The 21,266-nt window shown below is 36.8% G+C and overlaps 1 protein-coding gene across 12 annotated transcripts in view; it reads right to left on the bottom strand.

Annotated features, from left to right (window-relative positions):
- RFTN1 (raftlin, lipid raft linker 1) overlaps window positions 1–21,266 on the bottom strand; it is a 112,023-nt gene that overhangs the window by 29,813 nt on the left and 60,944 nt on the right. For all 12 annotated transcript variants that reach the window (XM_086852609.1, XM_086852615.1, XM_086852637.1 and 9 more), the window contains 2 exons: window positions 15,210–15,318; window positions 1,367–1,790 (listed from right to left, as the gene is read on the bottom strand). In XM_086852609.1, the coding sequence (XP_086708735.1) occupies window positions 1,367–1,790; window positions 15,210–15,318 (533 nt within the window). The remainder of the gene's footprint in view (window positions 1–1,366; window positions 1,791–15,209; window positions 15,319–21,266) is intronic.

Genomic DNA, 21,266 nt, shown 5'->3' with positions numbered 1-21,266 from the left:
CACCTCTAAGGCTGTAGACAAGAGACTGTTCAAACAACAGCTATGCTTTGACCCAATCTGGGTGCCCCCTTGCCCAACAAAAGCTGAAGAAAGTATGTTGGAAGGTTACTCTGCGGTCCAAATTGGATCCGAAAGCTAATTACACCAAACTGCAATGGAAACCAAGACAATAATCCAAGGAGTACAATGCAAAGTCATTCTGGGTCCTACATAAGAAATTCCCAAAGGGGTAGGATTGTTTGGCTGAATCTATGTAAAGTCTTAGAGAATAGTGACAAATTAAAGTCAAAGACAGTACCAGCTTTAGAAATTCCACCCACATTCCCCCTCCATAGATTTGTAACCTGTAAGGAAATTAAGGAAAGCAGTAAGAGAAATAAGTGTAAACATGGATTTCTTGGATTTAAACAAATATAGAAATGTATTTTGAGGCTTAAACTGGAAATGGAGCAAGAATATTTTTCCTTTCAGTTTTCTAAATTGCTCTGGTCTACGTCCTACTTTGAACTACAGTTCTTACTTACAGAAGTAACCTTTGAGTAACAAACACCTTAAGGAGGGTATTTTAGACCTCAGCTGAGACTTGTGGTCTTTGATGGCATAAAATGACATTTAAAAAGTGCAAAGCCCACCCGAGGAAGAATATGTCAAAGAAATGAAACTAGTATATGAGTAGAAATCTTAAAAAAAAAAAGGGTAACTGGAAGGCAAATTATTATGAGCCCCATTACCAAATTTTTATTATGAATTAGCAAACATGAGTCATTAACAAAAATAACTGCTGTTTTCCAGTAATTACAGTTCTGACTGGTGCACTGACTCCCACACTGACTGTAGGATACTAGGAGACTTCAGAGTCCAGATCACATATATTCATGCTGTTCCTGAGGTGGTTTAATTCCAGCTATCTGTTCACCTGCTACAAAGGGGCTGTGATATGTCTTTGTGAATTATTCCTTTTATGGCTGCAAAAGCTTGTCAGGCAGATTAACAGGGCTTTTTATTCAAACAGACAAAAAGGACACAAAGATCAAGAGCTCTGAGGGTATGGCAACAAATACAGAAATGAACCAATTCAGCTGAACAGCAGACAAAAATAAGTCTTCACAATCAGGCATACATATGGGCCATAACAAAGCTGCACCTGCTTATATCATCTCTTCCTTTGCCACCTGACTCCTGCTCAGTTGCAGTGAACTGTGTAACCATGCTGGAAATCAGGTTAAGTGGCTCATTTGGGGCATCTTTTCTTCACTATCTCAGTGGTAATGTCCCCCCTGCATCCCCACCCCCCAAAGGAGCTGGGAATGTAATTGAGGCCATTTTAACTTAGCTTTTATGTACAAAAGGTCACTACAGTACTTACTGCCAGTAAGTGGTTTTAAGCATCGTGCTGGCGTTTCATTCTCTGGAAGTCCATTCGTCTTGTCTGCTGCTTCTCTCACACTTGAGTTCTCATGTTGAGGCTGTTCTTCACTTCCCTTCACAGACTTGGAATTCAGCTCCTCAGTAGCCTGTCCTTCACCTCTACAGCTCTCTCTGGATGTGGCACATTGGTCAGCACTTTGCTCACTCTGTGTTGGAGTACTGCATCCATCAGTGCTGTCTATTTTCTCACCATCCGGTGAAGCATGATCCTCGGGGTAATTTGATACATTTTTATTATCTCTTGATTGAACAGAGTTGTTACTGGCAGGTGTCAGGGAGGCGCTGACAAGGCAGCTCTTTCTGGAATGGTACTGAGGTATAATTCCAACAAATTTCAAGCCTTGACTTGCAGCATCTTGAATCTACAAGTTGAAGAAGATTAGATTTTTAACTGTCAAGCTGTCTTAGCTAAATAGAAACACAGAAAATAACACCCTTCAAGGCAGCAAGCATGTAATTTTGCTACTTTTGTCCACTACCACTAGAAATTGTCATGTTGCATTTATATAAAAAGGTACATTCTAAAGAGGCAGAATGAAAAGTTACCCAAACCATCTGATATAATGTGAAAATGGGGGAGGGAAGGAAAAAGGAGAAAATGTCTACATATTTCTTCACAAAAGATAAAGCTTATCTATAATAAAATACCAGAAGTGTTATTTCTTACAAAAATATTTTTGTATTGATCTTGAGAAATCAGAGACTTATAATGTCTTCTGCTGAATTAGGTGTGTGATTATGACATTTATGCAAAGAAAAGCTTATTAATTTAATAACAACAGTTGTTGTTTGTCCTATTTTACATTGAGACACAAATGGCAAACTTTCACTTAATGAGCATGAAAGCGAAGCTATTTTAATACACCACTTTGGGGAAGATACAGAGCTCAGAATAGAAAAAGATACTGAGACATGAGCTAAGAAGAAGAAAAGGGAAATTAAAAGGGTCCATCATTAATCCTTTACACTTCAGGTAAAGGAGGAAAATTAAGGAATCAGATCACAAAAGATCCTAAGAAAAAATGCAATGGGCTAGTAGTAATGACAATTAGATGAAGCCAGCATTAGTTAACGAAGGTTTGAGATGAAGCAGAAAGAGAAATCTCTTTCAGGCAGACTCGGCACTGTGGAGTCATCAGCCTCACACTCCTCAAAACCAGGGGAAGTGCAAGTGTGAGACAGACTTCTGTGAAAACATATGAGTGTCTACTGCTTCATTTATCAAAATCATTCACCAAAATGAAAAGGCTTCCATTTAATGTATACTCTTCACACAATGTAAAGTCAAAATACAAATAAATCTTTCAAAAATAAATGCCTTGAGAATGGAGAAATAATTTCACTTTGTCTGCATAACACAGAATTACACAGAGTTAGCGTCTAAATTCTTTGCCTATGCTCAAGATAGCATGAACTTAGGAAAAACAGTTCAGTGGGACTTTTTTCAGTAGCAAGTAAAAAGGAAGAATCTTGTACCTTTTCCAAGTTTAACAGGAAGCTCATTTCTGCATCTTCTCTACACACTGTTTTTTAATGAATCATTTACTTCCTGGTAACATATTACTGCTCTAAATGCACAAACCTACAGATGATGCCTGATCAACAAGAACTTCCTCTTTCAAACCGCTATTATATTTTCCAGGTTAAATTAACTCTTCATTTCATGATCACAGGAATTTAAACAGAGGCCTCCAGGAAACAAGGCAATGGTCTTCACAGGTGTTTAGCCTGGGAAACATGGGATGCTGACTTAAGTAAAGCTCATTGCTGAACAGACAATAAAAATACCATTAGCAGTATCCTGGCCAAAAGGGTATCTGTCTACAAAGAAAGTTAGCTTTTACTTTGCTCAGGAAGGCTTAAGTCAGTATCAATGACAGATGCATTGATAATGTGCTCAATGGCCCAGACTCTCCATTGTAACTTGATTAATACTTTTTTATATAGTTAGTGCTACAGTTACAAATTCATTTAATCTCTTCTCACTCATGTACAGACACAACACTACATTTGTTTAGTAGGTTGCAGGGCAGCTAATTATAGAAATCTAACTAGTACGCAACTGTTAGAGAGTTTGAGGACAGTACATATGTGGTAATATTACTGGTCCTGGTCAATAAAGACTGCTTGTCAATCTACATCAGACTCCCACGCTGTGATAAGGAGCAGAGAGAACAGCTTTCACAGATACTGTAGCAATGTTTTACAGTCTTGGCTTACTCAAAAAAATTGTGTTTGTTCTAAGGAGTACCTGAAGCTGAGGTGGTTTTTTTGAGGCTCTTGTTCTCAGAACAGAAATGTGAGGAATTGAAAACCAAACTACAGTCTTACCTGTATTGGCCAAACAGTTTAGCAGGAAGGCTGGAAAAAAGAATTTGTATTTTCTTTCCCAACAAAGTTAATACTGTACACTACAGAACGCAAAATCTTATTTAAACATATATTTCAAATTTTCCCAATTTCACCAAGCATCTCATTATTCTCAATGAAGCAAATGTAGCAGGAAATACCATATCAAAAGTGTGATGCAAACTGCAGAACAGGAAAGTGATGTATCAGGAGTCACAGACAAAGTCTCTCAACTTTTCAGAAAACCATGAAGAAGCTAGCTTTCATCAGAAAGTGTAAAGGCTGAACATAGTCAAACTACAATGGCAATTTGTTTTTCAGGATCCTGCTGAGAGCTTAAATGCTATAAAATTTTAGTTGCCTTCACATCCAGACTGAATCATGCCATCCAGCAGAATCATATTTTCTGTTTCCTGTATTTCAAAGATTGAATATACGATTTATATTTTTTTAAAAAGGCAAAACAAACAAACTCCCAAAAACCAAACTCACACCTCAGTAACTGGAGAGGTTGTGCCCAGGAGATACACAGGACAGAAGGCTTCTGCAAGCCACCTGCAGGTTTTGGACCCTCTTGCAGCATCCTGTGCTGGTACACACAGACAGTTATGTCTGTCACAGCCTTCTGGGAAAATATCTCAGCAGATGCAGTGCTGGGAATCAGTAAGAAGGCTAAGTATGGGAGAAAGAAGGGGTAAAGCTGAAGTGAATGGGAAGAACATGATGCTACTTGGACAGGGTCACCCAAGACATATTCCAGATCAGATAAATAACACAATTACTTGTCTTCATGTGCCAGTATAGAGTACTAACAAAGGTCTGTGTCACACTGCATTGTATGACTAAATGAAAGGAAAAAAACCATGAAAACAACTATATCTCTACCACTTTTCACATCAGAAAAAAATCTAGATTTAACATGCCCTTACTCTAGGTGATCAATACTAACTTCAACTGTTTTATGACCATTTTTATACTTCACATATACTATATACTTGCCCTTTACATCTTGGGAAATTTTGAAAAGGGAAATTCCAACAAAATTAAAAAAAAAATTCTTTGCTTCTTTCCCCAGATGGGAATAGAGACATTTTCATTGCCTCATAAAGTGTGGCTTGGATGATATTAACCACAAATACAAGACCAGATCTCCATCACAAAAGAAGTTATTGTTCAACCACAGAAGCAGAACTTAACTCATTTATTTCAATCTGGATTAACCCCCAAGTGGGTACATCCAAATTTATTTGCAACTGGCTTGCAACAAATTGGATTTATGGCAGTTTAAAAATAGAATCTGCTTAAAGAAGGGGTGAAATTTCATGTGTACAGAGGGCCAAGGCAGTTAAAGAATTTAATGTCATCCCTATAATTTGCTTGATTAGAAACCTGGCATTTTCCCTGAGGGGGAAAAAAAAAATGACAGATTTAGCCTTCACTGTCTGTGAAATAAATATCAAATCTCCCACAAACTTCAGAAGGAATACGAACAAGCACCGTGTCCAACCCTGATGTCACTACCTTAATTGAATTTTAGCTGGGGCACTTGTGTTAACATTCTTAACATTTGGGAAGTGTTATTGTTTATTTCAGAACTGCCTGACCGCTATTTTTATACTGCATTTGGAAGAAAAGGAGTCATCAGCAGCACAAAGCAGTGTCACTAAACATTACACTGACATAGCAAATTTATGTCCCATCTTTTTAAATATTTCTGTTTCTCTTGAAGGCTCCCTATCCTCATTAGAAAATGGCTCACAGTCTAAATTAAAGATGTGTAAAACCATGCCTGGCAACAGCATGGCTGAATGATGAAATCCTCTTTTCTGGAAAGTATTTGTTTTACTCTGTAAAACTCTAACTCTCACAGTCATGTGAGAATCCACGTTCAAAAGCTCATTTTCAACAGTCACACACAGGTTCTCTTTTCAAATCTATTTTGAATAGAGACATTTGGCAAGTCCATTGTACAACCCACATAATGTTTATGATTCTGTGTTTCTTGTTCCATTGTCAGCTCCATTATAATCTCCCATTGACTGCAAGCATGATGGTACTCTTATAAATATGGAAACTCAAGGATATAGATCCCATGCTGAACAGAATCCTACACTTTTGTCAGCTTCAGCAATTGCTTATAAGGAGATCCTGATCACATCCCCATGGGATGGCAGACAGAAAATCAAACACTTCCAGCAGGCTCAGGGTAATATTCCACCAAAATAAATAAAAATGTGAAACAACACACACCAATTTAATAATGAGGATTTCTCCCAGATAAGAATTTAAAACAAATTATTTAGTAAGTGTTAGGAATTTCTCTTAACCCTTTAATGCTAAGAGCTGGACATTTCTGAGATGTGTCCAGAGAAAAAGCAGTTTTACTGTCATCAAGGCACTTGAGTTTATAGCAGTCCTAAATGGTCTCAAGGCTTACACTTTCTGTTGACCTGGAAAAAGAAACACCCTCAAAACTTAAGCACTAGGACTGAACATTTAATTAACAGGTTTGCTAGATGGTTCATTATATAACAAGGTACTGAAAGAATTTCCTAGAAACCCAGAAACAATGTATAAAGAGCACACATATCAAAACTGCTCTTAGAGAAAGGACATTTTCAAGGAACAAGCAACTGATTTTCTGATGGTCAGATGCATTTAGTTAGCTCTGCTGTGAACTTTGGGAAAGACTGCTACTTAATCCTACTGACGGCCAAACATATGGCCTTGGAAACAATAGCTGGTTAATTTTGCTCAGAGCTGTCTATTTAAACCAAGTATGAACTGTCTCAATCATTAAAAGAAAGGCTTGTTTGTCCATTTATTTAGTTGTTGTTTTTAAAAGAACTTTAAAAGAAACTTTTAAACTTTTAAAAGAACATTAGGTGTCAGAGTGCACACCAGAAAGCAGATCAGTGCATTTCTCTACCTTCCTCTTAGGATTCAAGCAAATCTCCTTTGAAAACAGACAGCACCAAGGATTTTCATGCAAAAACCACGATCTTGTGGTTTGAGGAGAATGCTATGTACTGCATGCCAGGAGCTGGAACTGGAAAAGTATGCTCAAGACTACAGTCTTCCAACTCTGTCCTCCTTCATTAATATTTAGTAGAACATGTTTCATCATAAATACTGCACATCCCCCTCCTAGTTTGCTCATTTATGGAAACAGATGTTTAAAATTAAGACATGCTTTCAGTATGCCTCTTATATTTTCCATAGGTCTCACATGCTCCTTCCTTAGAAGACAGGAATAGTCATCAAGAGTTTACTGCTTATTTTAAAACCAAATAAACTTAGCTAATGTTCATTCTAAAGGAGGATTTAGTTCTTTCTATATGAACTCAAAACTTTTGAAACTTTGGTATTTTTGCATTTCTAATGACACATTACAAAAAAAGAGATAATTCTGCTAATCAAATAGCAAAGCATCAACTGCTCATGGTTTTTCTATCCTATTACTCTGGACTGTTTCACTGCTTGCAGATTTTGAAACCTTTCTCACTAGAATGCTCCTTTGTTTAAGCCTGTACTTCCCATGCATTTTTAACCTTTCCAGTTTACATTAACCAAATTTTGAGTCTGAGATAGATAGTTCATGTTCATATACAAAGAAGCAAACATAAATATAGATTTTAGAAAGTGAAATCCCAGTCTGCATTCAAGTTTTCAAATTATCAAGTATTTTCTGTCAATTACATCAAAATAGGCCACAAAGGATAAAACACTGGAGGGATGCCTTGGAATATGCTGCCATAATCCCAAACCATTGCTTTGCCATTTTTAGATCTCCCTGCATTTGTGGTGGAGGCATAGGAACTAGAACAAGAACAAGGGAGAGAACAAGGCACCGAACAGGGCAAGAAAGCAGCTCTGCAGTTTTACAACATGTTCCTTGGTAGCAGCCTCTACAGAAGGGAACTGAAGGCTACAAACAGCACAGGCAGAAATGCAGTGAAGCAAGGAGCTACTGCAACTTCCTGCTGTGGTGAATGAAACAGAAGGTTGGATCCTAAAGCAGAGCTGCAGGAGATATTAAATTACAGTAAGCTATACGTCTCCTGCTACTTGAGCCAAGAAAGGGGTGAGATTAACAACTTGAAACTCCTCTCCAAGTCACATCGTATTCACTCCTGAGAACAACATAATCATGCTAAACATGCAGTGTAACATGGTGCAAGTATATGTGCTCCTTTTGGCATATTTCATTAGATGACAGGTCTGGAAACCAGTCTCATCCTCTGTGGTCCTGGGTGTGTTGATTCTTCTCAAATCATCTCCTTTTAGCACCTGTTCCTCCACTGAAGGCAAAAAGTGAACACTGCTGTCCACACACTACACAGATTCAGTGAGTGTGGTATTTGTCCAAAAGGCACATGTATATACCTGCATACTCCCAACTCTTCTCCTAACTCTGAAAAAAAGTCTTTAAATGATTCACATCATTTAAATGTGAATCAAATAAAATCAAATTTAAATTAAATCATTTAAGATTTAATCATTTAAATCAAATAAATCATTTAAGATTTATTCCCTACAATTTGTTTTAGACTTAGAAACAACTGCAAGAGAGCAGCCAGCTACGCTCACTCAACCCAAGTATCAGAAATTCACTTTAAAAATAAGTCTGTAAAAATTCTGTCCCAAGCTCTTGCTCTAGAGAACTGGCATTTTCAAAATGCCAACCATTTTATGTGCAGGAATACTCCTACACTAATTGGTGAACATAAGCAAGGGGAAAATAAAGATTTACAGAGGCGTTTAGTTGATTGTTGTATCTAAGAACTATTTTAGTAACTAGCAATAATGTGATTCTATGTGAATGATTTTAGTCCATCTCTGTTCTAGGCAGTGAAAGCAGACAAATAAAAAGGTTCAGGACAATAGGGGTATTTTAAAAAGTAGGAATTCAGACTCGAAGTTACAGGCTTTACATTTAATTTGCAGGGAATACTACATTTATTTTTGTATCATCTGAAGAGTGTTTCTTTAAAATCACATTGTTTCATCAAGCCATCTGTTACTCGTAGCCAAGATTACGATTTGAACAATTTGCTGGTAATTTATTTTAGCACAGTAGAAAACATTATCATATTTATTGTTATTTTAAAAAGTTTTTTTTTTCCCACCAGACAGAATTAGGATCATTAAGAATAACAACTACATACTTTATAATATCTATTTTTATCTTGGGCGAGGGGTTGGTGGGGGCAAAGGATTATAAAAGCACTACCAGGCTCCTGGGAGAGTCCTGAAAATAGTTTTGCAATGTCCATGGAAGATATGTATCAACACCACTCTTACAGGGATTAGTCAAAAGAACACAAGTTGAAAGAAGTTTAAGCAGGAACAGATGTTTCCCTTCACACCAGGCTGTTTAAAATAGAGTATATGCTATTTTTTACCATCTCTTGTTATATATACACTTAGAAAATGTTAACAAAATGCACTTTAATAAATATTATCACAGCAGATTACAAACAGCTGAACTATTGATGTTGAGTTTCAAGTTCTGCTTCATGACCGTATCTACTGCTAACATCCAAATACTTAAAAAATAAAATAGGGGCTCTGTTTGCACTGAAAACATGCAGAAAACAAAGCTGACAACTAAGTGCTCAGCAATGGTTTTCATTACAACGCACTAAAGAAATAATGTTATATTGTTCTCCTGCAAATACTCTGGAGAGTGAAGGTTTTGTGGTAGGATTTTTTGGGTTTGTTTTAAGGATGGAAATGATTTTAGAAGAGATCGAGATCACATCTAGGTAAATAATCCTAGGTAATAAACAAGACTCTAGAAGGGTCAGTTTTTAGCCACAAAGATAAATCTGAACTGCTTATTTATTTGAAGAACAAACCTCTGGGCAGTGTTACAGACTCATTTTTTTCCCCTTTTCTCTTTTACTGCCACCTGCTCTGACTGTACACCCTGTAGGAAACTTCTGAACAGACCAGCTAAAACATACATGAAATAAAGAGTAATGCTTAGGATTACAATAACCATCTAAGGACCTCTGGTACCAACAAAGCAAACACAGACTTCACAGAAGAGATCCCTGTAAGACATCAGCATCCAAGACAAGAAATCCACCAACACACCAGTGGTTCCTAAGAACACATAAGCTGCATCTCTTTGTTCCTTCTAAAAAAGAAATCTCAGTATAAAGATTAAACGATGAAGAATAAGTAACAAAAAAGACAAGAATATGACAAATGCTGCAACAGCTATATGAACCCCAGCATTTTTTTTATTCCTCTTATTATAAGTAAAATCATTATAATATCAGTAATTCTCACATTCATTATTTTCTAGGAATTTGCAGACTTTTGTTTTCTCATTTCCTTGTCAGGCTGTTAACAAAAAAAAAAAAAAATCAAACTACATATTATTATGGAGACATTGATATGTTTCTCATCTTCCACATCCTCTTGCCATTTCCTAATTAGATACTGAAGAGAATTTAAAAACTCAAAAGCTGAGAGTTCAAAATCTTTTCATACTGCTTTCACACAAAATATGGGTATGTGAAGCCCTTTGTTTTGATCACACAAAACAAATGTTCATTCAGACATGAGTAAATATGTAGAAAATAAGTGAATCACTCCCTTGACTACAAACATCTATGGAAAAGATTCTAAAAGCTCTTGAAAATTTCTATAAGTATTTAGTCATTATTTTAGAGGAGAAACAGAAATCGTCCTAAATACTTCAAGCCTGCTTCTATCTTGTAACTTAAAAGAAGCTGGAGAATTAACCAGTCTTTTAAGAGCAACACTAACACCAAAATTTTTCACCAATTGGAACCATAACACAGATAACTCTCCAGACAGCAATGCACGTGAACTAAGATAGCATTAATTCTGAAAACTCCAAAACAGCTACAGATCAATGGAAGGGAAAAAAAATCAAGAGAGCATGAAAAGAAAGATCTCAGTATTGTAATTCGGTCACCAAAGCAGAGACACATGCAGTGAGAGTGACCTGTAGTTTTTCAGGGGGGGTAGCAGTTCCTTATCCACCCACTAAGCCAGTCTCCTGCCTGAGGCTCCCTCCAGCGGAGAGGGCAGGTAATGGGGCTGAGGCATCAAACCGCTCTAACAAATGTCTTGCCTCTCAGAAGAATTCAGAATTCAGAATGCAACTACAATTTAGCAATGCATATTAATTTCCAGTGCATAAACCAACACTTGAAACATACTAATACCTAATGCCAATTTTATTCCTGGTAACATTTACTTTCCCATAAAACTGTCAAGAGGGACCAAATACAGTAGATCATTTCAGCAGTGCAGGATGAAAGTTCTTCACACAAGTGTTAGTACAGTACAGCCTTTCTTTCAAAACAGTGCAATTCTCTGCTCACCTTGTCTTTGTACCAGAGAGAACTGGGTGTCATTCTTTCAGAGGCCAACTCTACATCGACTACAGAGGTGGCAGCATCCCTGCAATGTATTCTGTTGGCAGATTCCTCCTTGGGGTCCCACTCACATCTGAGATACCATCACATCCATGGCCCAGCAATGCTATTACAGGCAATAAAGTGAATGTCAAGAAACTTACTGGCAAAGTCACTGCATCTGCAGGAGTCAAGATTATTTGTAGGGTGCTTTGGACTTGAAGTCCAAAGAAGTTGTTCCGAGGATCAATTAAGGGAGTGACATGCTACTGGCAGCTTTGGAGCCAGTGGTAATGATTTGTATTCACTGAACTTGACCAAGACACAAGAGAAGGAACAACAATGAGCAGATTTGACACATACTGTTTCATCCAGCAGATTTCATGGCACAATAAGTATTACAAAAGTGTTTTACAATGGCAGCCCTGCTATAAGTGGAATTGGTCCACTTCTAAAAACGCAGAACCAATTACCCATCTGTACTGCCTTAGGTTTGCTGGAAGAAATTAGACTCATTTCTAAAGCAAGTAAGGATAGACCAGAGAAATCCATGTCTAGGCAAAAACACGAAAGGAAGATGCCTGCATTTGGATTTCAGTTAAGCTGCACCATTTTTAAACCATGCTCTTCTGTGCCTATCATGCCTCCTACTTCCACAGGGACAAGAAACATGAATCCTACAATGAATGGTGTCACACTGAAAAAAAGATACAAGAATTCCCTCTGATGGTGCATTATTAAGGAGATATACACAGGATGTGCTTCCTAAATTTTAAGAAGTCAAAACGACAGAGACATAGTACAGAAAGAATCCTCCATTTCCTAATTTGTCACCAACAAAGCAAAGATGTGAACATAGGAGTAAAACCTTCTGCTGTTACAGTTCTAGACATGTACCTCAGACTGATACAGAAAACAGAGGTCATGAGAAATATATTTGGCATTCATATATGACTGTGTGTCCAAAATAAATCTTCACTTGGGATGTCAGCCTAGCTCCTCCTTCCCTTACATGTCTCCATAGACTCCAGAGAACACTCTCAGATGAAAAAATAACAGGATACGCAGAAACAAAAAGCAACTAAGGAAGTAATTAAACGCTACCCTATTTGACATGAGACACAAGTCTAAATATTACAAAATATGGTATCTTAGAAGTAACATCTCTACTTTCAACAATTTCAGAATGATCTGAGCCCCAGTGATCAAAAGTTCAAAAGTTAGCTTTGCTTATTAAAAAGCAGATGAGCAAATCTTTAATCTCTGTTTAGCCTGAGAGCTAAAGACAGAAGTGTTAATACCAGCAAGGCAGTACAATATATACACAACAGTTTTGTTACATCTTTTATTGCCTACAAATTATGTATCAAAGATAGCATGGGACTGTTTGAGCTCTTTAGGACAGGTTAAGTTGCTCTAGATCCACATGGATATCAAAGAACAAGCACAGTATGGTGATGTCAACATGCTTTTAAAGTACAGGAAGAGTGTATTTTATGCAACATCGTGTCCCCAATATTTAAATGTTCCCCGCCTTGCCATAGTCAGAACCTGTGGTAGAAAAGCAGCAGAATGGAGAACTGCGACAAAGTCCAGCAGCACAGAAAGATCTCAGCAACGGAACAGGGATTTGACCAGGGAGCCTTCTTTGGCATTTCCTGTATGTTTTATAGAGAACATTGCACTGAGGCACTTTGTTTCGGTGAGCAAGAAGCATTCCCCAGGTGAAAAAACCTCCTTGTTCCACATTTATATAGAGTTATAGCAGAAGAAGAAAAAAGCGTAAATACACATATTACCTATGCTGTATGCCATTGCAAAATTGTATTGTGTTTGCAGAAGGAAGCAGTTAATATTCAACATTATGTACAATTTCAATGCAACAAAAAGTCAGTCGAGAAAAGTTATTAAAATTGCATTCTTGTTCAAACTCAAGGTAAGTCACACTTGCTCAGCAGTTGCACAATAAAATTAATTTTCTCAGTGTATAGGAATGTTTTTTAGAAAGCTCAGGGGGAAGATTTAGACTTCTGTTTTGAAAATATGGCTATTCTATTTGGTTTGAGGTTGCAAATACAGTAATTTGCAATACAGTAAGATGGCAAACCTGAGCTAAAAGGCTCTGTCAATAAAAGCCTATGAAAAGATAAAGGAATTCCCTATTCAATTAAAACATTATATTAACTTCAATTGTATTCTACTGATTCAGAAGAATCATAAGGCTGCTCATTTTTTTAAAGAAAGGAACTACCTTCTCTAACAGCTTTTTGTTATTACACTGTTTGAAAAATATCTTTTATTTTTCCATCTATTTTGTTTGTAAACATCTGGTTTATATGTCTTTAAAAGCAATGGATATTTTTGTTGCTCAGACAAATTAGTTAATATGACAATTAATTCCCACTCCCAAACAAATCTTGTTTCTTGAGTTAGATTTACATAAAAGTGTTGAGACTTTCACAATGTGTATAATCAGATACTGTGACACAGCATGCACTTGACAGCAACAGCTTCAAAGAACTTCAAATTTCTCTACATCAAATAACATCTGAGGATGAGTGACATATTCAACCTACAGAGAAACAGTAAATATACATTCTAGCTATTAAAATTTAAATTATTATCTTTCAAAAAGAGATCTTCATAACCCCATAATCAAATGGCTTCTATCAACAGAAACATTTACATGTCTAGAAAAGCATTCTAAAGAGTCTCAGAATTGGATATTTATGGAAATAAGATGACTCCTGGATTGTCATTTTGTTTTCATGTTATCCATACTCTTTCTGAAGTTACAAATGCAAAGAAATTTTCTATTTGAATGATGCACAATTTTGGTACCAGTTGTGACAGTTATGCCTATATTTCTACTCTGACTCAAAGAACTGAAGAACAAAATCTAACATGTTGAAACTGGTACACAATAACTACACCAGTTTTTGCTAAGTGTGAATATATTGAAATAATCCAAGATAATATCTGAATAGTAGTGTAACAACACAATTCAACCTGAAACAAAATTTGGGCTCAAATTTTTGACTATTAATGTGTTAAGAAAACTTCAGTTTGTTCTGATACAAAATCTATATATCTTTAAGTATCAGCCAGTTACAGCTGGATTATTTTTAATCCAGTTCTTACAATTCACAGTAAAAATGAAAGATTTAAGAGGAGTTAGTCTGTCAAGCTGAGTACCCATCAAGCTCATAAAGCCTGTGCTGTAGATAATTTTAAAATTTTCTTAACTATTATCACTGCAAATGAACTAAAGCTAGGCAAGTATGCCTACTCACACCCTGTGGCTAAATAAATACACTAGTCAGTGCTAGTTTATATAACATGCATCAGGACACAACAGATGCTGCAGAATTTGAAACAAGCACAATCTGAATCTGTTTTCACTAAAATGGATATAACCTGCTAATTTCCGGTCTGGCAGAATATTATAGTGTCAAAAATAATTTTAAAAATATTTTTAAAAATAACAGATAAAGCATTGCAGTGTTCTTTTCAAATTCTCCAATATATATTGAATACTTAATTGAAAGCAACACTCTTCTGTCCACAAAAGTATTTAGATTGCCAGGACCAACTCTATCAAACACCATGTGATACTGAAATGAAATTTAAATAATCTGGGGGCTTCCCTGGAGGTAAAAGGCCTTTTAGGTAAAGTACTATCCAATAGGATATATCTGGACACTAAAATGGAAAATGTATATATTGTTTCAACATAAAATGTTGTACATTATAGGACCATCTTCTACATTGATATCATCTGTGGGAGGTCATTCCCCTGTGACACTACAAATAATTTCTAATAATATCAGGATCAAACTTGTTTCTCTCAAGAAGTGTAACTGCTGTTCAGATACTTAAAATTACAAAACACCATATTCTAGTGCAGTATTTCAGCTGGTCCAAGTGACACATATCCCTACTGCCAAGCTGACAGAACTAGAAACAGTAATTATAGTGCAAATAAAAGCATACTGTATTTTGGGGTTTGCCACACCTTTTCTTTTTACTCACTTTCTTAATAAAATCAGGGATCTCCTTTTTCTCTGAAAGCTGGTTTAAAGAGGAGCAGCATTCTACCTCCAAGACATATCCTTCACTATTGACGTCACCTTTTGAAGACCTAAAGAGGCAGACAGAAAAGAAGATCAATTTCTGTTGTAACAACTGATACCCAGAAATCCCTTTTATAGGTATTTATCCTGGAGAGCTGAACTTCAGACAAAACTTTGGTTCCATTACATTCCCCCCACTGAGCTCAATACAGTTCTGACAAGTGGCAGTTACCATATCTGACCCACATGCTAGGGGAGCAGATCACACCAATGACTGCAGATGGTGGGATGCTTTAGGGAATTCCAGATTTCTTTTTCTGTCCAAGAAACACTTTGACAGCCTGGCATCTAGGGCCAACATCAAGGAGATGCACAGGTCATGTAACTCAGGATATACAAAAAGAAGGTTCCAGTGCAACGGTCTGACAGATGCTCTGTGCCCCACAGGGCAGCCTTAACAAGATGCATTTCAGACAGCAATTAAAAGAAACACCTTCTCTTTATCTAGAACCATTCCATCTAAAATCAGGGGCTAATCAAAATAGTTTACCCTTCAGTCTTACCTTATTTTTTAAGAAATGTAAAGCTTTGCCTTAAGTCCCTTGTCTTTCAGAAGGGACTAACTCCTAAAATAATTCAAAGCAAACAGCATCTGCCATATGCATTTGCTGAACAAATGAGCACTGTGAAAATAAGGTATTGGTCAAAATATGCCAAGAGAATGTTTGGAAGTTATACTGAATAATCTTCAGAAACAATCTGCAAGCAGAGCTACTGAAGGCAGTTTTCAGCTCCTCCAGACTCCCATGAAAGGAAACTGATACACCTGATCAGTAGAGGATATTTAGACAATCACTCACACTTTCTCAGTTTTTCAAAAGAGCACATAGATGAACATTAAAAATAAAAACTAGACTGTCATTCTTAGGATTAGTAACAAAGCAATTATCTAACACTTCACAGAAAATCGAACAATCTAGTTCCAGGTGAAGAACTACTCCTGGCCAGCAATTGTTTGATGCCTGGGTACCTAGAGGACAGGAAGAAAAGTACAGCAGTTTGAACTGAGAGTGCTGAGGAAGTAGCAAAACAGCAAAACAGGGGCTCAACAGGCTTGCCATGCTTGCAAAAGCAAGCCTGTGCAAAAGGCCTGTTCTGGGGATGGGGAGTGTGTGACACACAGAACACGCTTCAGCTACAGATGGTCCCAGGGGCTTTCCCGAGACATTTACAGTTCCCTGGAGCCATGTGATGCGTGGGCTGCTGACTGCAAACTGGCAGTGTTTCCTAGGCAATACTGCAGACATTTGCTGTATTTGATCCTCCCACCTTCACACAGGCTACACTCCCACGTCACTTCTCTTATCTCACTTATACCTGAATAGGTGGTAGCAGACTGTGCGTTGTTTGGTAATGTTGAAGTCCTTCCCCTATTTGATTTTCCCCCCTTTTCTAGGTTCTTATAACCTGTGGTTCTGTACTCCATTCGGGACCAAAATTTTAACAAAGCATTGATGTTCACGAAAATTCTCCAAACATCTTTATAGAATTTACACAAGTCATTATTGGGGGACTAACAGTATTCCAGCACTTCTCCTCTGCAACGCGCACATATAAATTAATTTAAGCAGCAAGAACAACTTTGTCAAGAAAATAAAAAAATCTTTTTGAGAGGGACAACACATGTACTGCAGACAACTATTTTTGCCATTCTAAAGTCCTAGATAAAAAAATCTATTATGTGCAGATTTTCTGCCACAGATGAACTCAAGAACATAAAAATGAACCTCAGAAAACCTCCCTGCTAGTCTACTTACAATCAGACCTACTTTTTTTTTTTTTTCAAATCTGAATGTGACTAACAGGAAAAGTAGTCCTGATGTTATCTAGCTGTGTTGCAGACAGAAATAGTATGAGCTAGGGCTCTCTAAAGCTCAAGCAATCAATAAACTGTTAAAACTGCCACTCAGTATTGCAAAGTTAAGTTCATACAACATCAAGTGGAGCAAAATACAACTATCCAGTGCTTTGGCTGTTGTATAACTACAAACCAGAAGTGTGTTACCAGCAACAGGCAGCAAGGATCCAGGCCCTTTTTCAGACAACCAATCCCATTTTAAGGGGTCAAGTCCAAAACTCCACAAATGCAAGGAACAAACATCTCCATGATTTCCGTTCTTGGATAGAAGCTCCCTTTCAGCCCAGCTGAGGAAGCCGCACCCTCCCAGATACTGTAAAAGTTAAGATATCAAATCCTGGAAATTAAGTATGTGTCATGCCATTTCTGTGCCCACCCATTTGGCAAAGCCTGTTCATAACTCTAGCACTGCTATGACCCAAATGAAAACTCACTATTCTAATTACTTTGAAAGAATGAGAAAGACAGTATTTTAACATTTAGATCTCCTGGCTACATGAAAAAATAACCCTTTTCAACCTATATTGGTAAAGTTTATAGACAGGTATAAGGAAGAGAAAAGCAGGCCTTGAACCACTCTCTCCTAATTCGTCTCCTCCCTCTGAACAGCTCCCTGAGCTCTGATTTTGTGCTATTTTTTGAGGGCTTCCTTCCAACCTCTTTGAAAGGAGCAAGAATTATCTGAGATACAGATTATATCCATAAAAATACAGTGATTTTTACTACAGCTGCTTAAAATGTCCTGTTTAACTCCTTTAAGAGGGACTTACTTTAAAATACACTTGCTGCTTGGAAATATTTAATTGGAGACAATTAATTCCTTCTCCAACAGTTTGGGGGCTACCTCTGCACTAGGGCTCATGAAAGAAATGGCATCAAATACGACTCCACTCTGTTAAGAACATTATTTTAAAGAACACACGTAACAGATCCTACTAAAGGTCATAAAATCCTTAGTTAAAATCTTCCAATAGAAGGATTCTATATTTCCAATAAGTATTTTTCCATGCTCTCAAGCAAATCATGTCTATATAGGTTAAAAGCAAGTCTTTGTCTATACTGGTAGTTTCCACCTTTTTAGGCAGACTTTAGAAGCTTGTTATTCTGTCAAAAACAAAGAAACAGAACAGCAGCCATAGCTTTTCATGTCAAAATAATAAATACCTGTGGATGTCACAGACCATAAAAATCATTTTCTGGGCAAGGAATGGTTTCCAGTCTCTATGCAATAACCAGAGCATTTCATACATGTATCACAAAGTATTTAATAAGTATCACAAAAATCTCATTAAACTTTGAATATTATTAATATAGCCATAGAGAAGTAGATAATTTTAGGTACAGGTAAATTCTCTATTAACAGAAATTAATATAGTTTTAGTTTTATTAATTTAATGGGACTACTTTTAGGACCACTTTCATTAGAAACTATGAAATAAGATCCCCACAAAATGTACATTTATCAAGATCCCAGAAGCAAGAGAAAATCCAAAGAGCACAGTTCTGTGCACTTGAATTCCTCTCCTCTCTTCTGAAAAAGGCCTGATATAAATCGTGAGAAATAACCCAATAATCCATAGCCTGGAGTCTTTTACCAGTTTTATAGCACAGGATGCTACTGGGAGTCCAACATATAAAATATTTTAAAATCAAAGCAATGGTTTTGTGTAAAGTTGATTTTAATTTTCCCATCATAAAACATTTCTCAACAAAAAGCATAAGAGAAACAGAAGTGCTATGATCAGTTTAGTCAAAAAATGTGTAAGTTCCAGCAGTTCTAAAGATCTTTCTCTTCTTATGGATGCACAATCAGCAAGTTCTTCCTTTTTCTGCTCTAAGTTGGAAATTTGAATCTTCCTCCCTTCATTCCTACAAACATTTGGGGGTTTTGTATTACCTTTATTCCTCTAATTAAAAAAAAAATAAAATAAAAATCACTAGGTTAATTATAAAAGGTCCAGCTCTGAAAGAAGCACACTTAGATACAGTAATGCTGTACCCTTCTTGGAAGCCAGGACAAACTGGAGAAGCTGCTACATCCAGACTCACTATAACACCCTGTACTCACTGGAACGCATTTTGGGATACCAGAGAGGGAATACAAGGGACAGCATGAACAACACTAGCACTTTCCCTGCAGTGAGGACAGGCAGTCTCCTGCCTCCTGCCCCAGGAGAGGCCAACCACTGGTTGGCCATGGAGATTGACAGAAAACTTCATTGCAGCTTAAACATCCTGGGCTTTCATTTGTTTTTCTTTGTTATACATTGTTTGTTTATCATTAATGATTTTCCTGAAGAAGGATTCTTCTGCTACTGTAGGTACTCTGAGTGCTCACCATGGACAACCTTAATCATAGGATGACAAAGAGTTGAGGTGGAGTTTCAGTCTACCTGATGCTGAGCAGAGGGACAGCATTCCCAGGCCTGGTGGGGTGGGGGTAGAGAGTACCCTCAAATTTTACCAATATGGAAAGGGCTCAGGACCAGTGACTTCCTGAAAAGTGTCATCCTGAATCCTAAACAGGGCTTCTAGTGCCACTAACAAGAAAATTCTACATAGAATAAATAAGATTTTAACTTATTATTGGAAGTTCACTGGCCAAAAATATGTTACAATGGTTGTTTCACTAGGTTGCCATTTCCTGCACAGCTGTTTGGTGTTAAGCACTATTTCATGGCAGAAAAAACCATAACCAGCTGTGGAGAACCAGTAACTTTTACAGTTACTATTAAAGCTGACAACTTGGTGTCCATTACAAACTGGATTTCCAATCCTTTTCAGATACAAGAAGGAACTGAGAGAGCCAACATTTGGACCTAATCTGCCTGAAGTTCCCTATGCCATGAGCTCAGCAAGCCAAAACACACTTGTAAATTGCACAGACACTCTAAAATTACTATTTCATTAAGATGATGCTAAGAATGTAAGCAGTTTTGATATTTTCCACTACAGGGATAGCTCCACCATTCAAATACAACTGTACATTCAAAACAAACTGGTCTACATTACAAGAATAATAAAACCACACCAAAGTGATTAACATGAGCAGCTGGTATCTCTACAATTTCAGGTTAAAAATCCAGAAAACTAAACTAGAGTATCTGAAAACCAAGAACACAACAACCAAAACTTTATAGGTTTTACAATGCCCAGACAAAAACCACACCATTTTTTATAAAAATTAAAACAGATAAATTGCATCCTAAGAGCCTGAAGTCTAACCCATGTGACACTGTTTTAATGTTATTACCTAAATATTTTCTTTACTATAGGAAACCTTATCACTGGAATATCTATTATTAGTTACTAAAATTTATAAGCTTTTTAAAATGATAGTATATAGATTCTTGAGAAAAGTTTGAGCATGTATTGATACACAGGCATCTCTAATGTGCCGTGTTTATAATTTTCAGAATACAGATGAAAGAACATTTATTTCGGGTCACTGTTAAAAGCTACTGTGAGGAAATATGTATTTCTTTGAACTTGTAACAAATAGCAAGCCTTCAAAACTCAAACCATTGTCCTTTGAGCTAAAGGAAGATATCTGTTGACTCTTGGGCATGGAATAAATATTATCTTTTCATTAAGCTGAAATCAGCCTGCTGAGAGCAACAACACACACTGTATTTGCACACAAACCTGTTTGATCCTAATGCTCATGAAGATAAATTCAGACATTTCTCATCTTCAAGCTTAAATCCTACATGAAAACCAAATAGACACACACACACACATTTATATTCAAAATATAAAAAATATTGTATCAATGCAAAGTACCTACTTTCACCAAAGTGAAAACACCAAAGTTAAATATCAGCAAAATCAGGAAACTGTAAAAATCTTGATTTACTATGAAACTTTTGAACTCAGTCTGCCATATTCCTTTGCAGATGAACAGAGTTCTTGTTATCCAACTGATGATAGTTTGCATTTTGTCAAGACTAACAGATACAGGAATTACAGAATTAGGATCATCTCATCAAGTGAATCCCTACAACACCTGACAACTCATTATTTTGCAGAAAGGGAAAACAGCTGCAAAGCTGTTTGAGGTTTAGAACACTTAGCAAATCTAAAAAAAAGTATGGTTCA

This window comes from Cyanistes caeruleus, chromosome 1, assembly GCF_971803275.1.
Source record: "Cyanistes caeruleus chromosome 1, bCyaCae1.hap1.1, whole genome shotgun sequence".
Classification (NCBI taxonomy): Eukaryota; Metazoa; Chordata; class Aves; order Passeriformes; family Paridae; genus Cyanistes; species Cyanistes caeruleus.
Note: the sequence above shows the minus strand (reverse complement) of the source record. Positions and strands in the feature narration are given on the sequence as shown.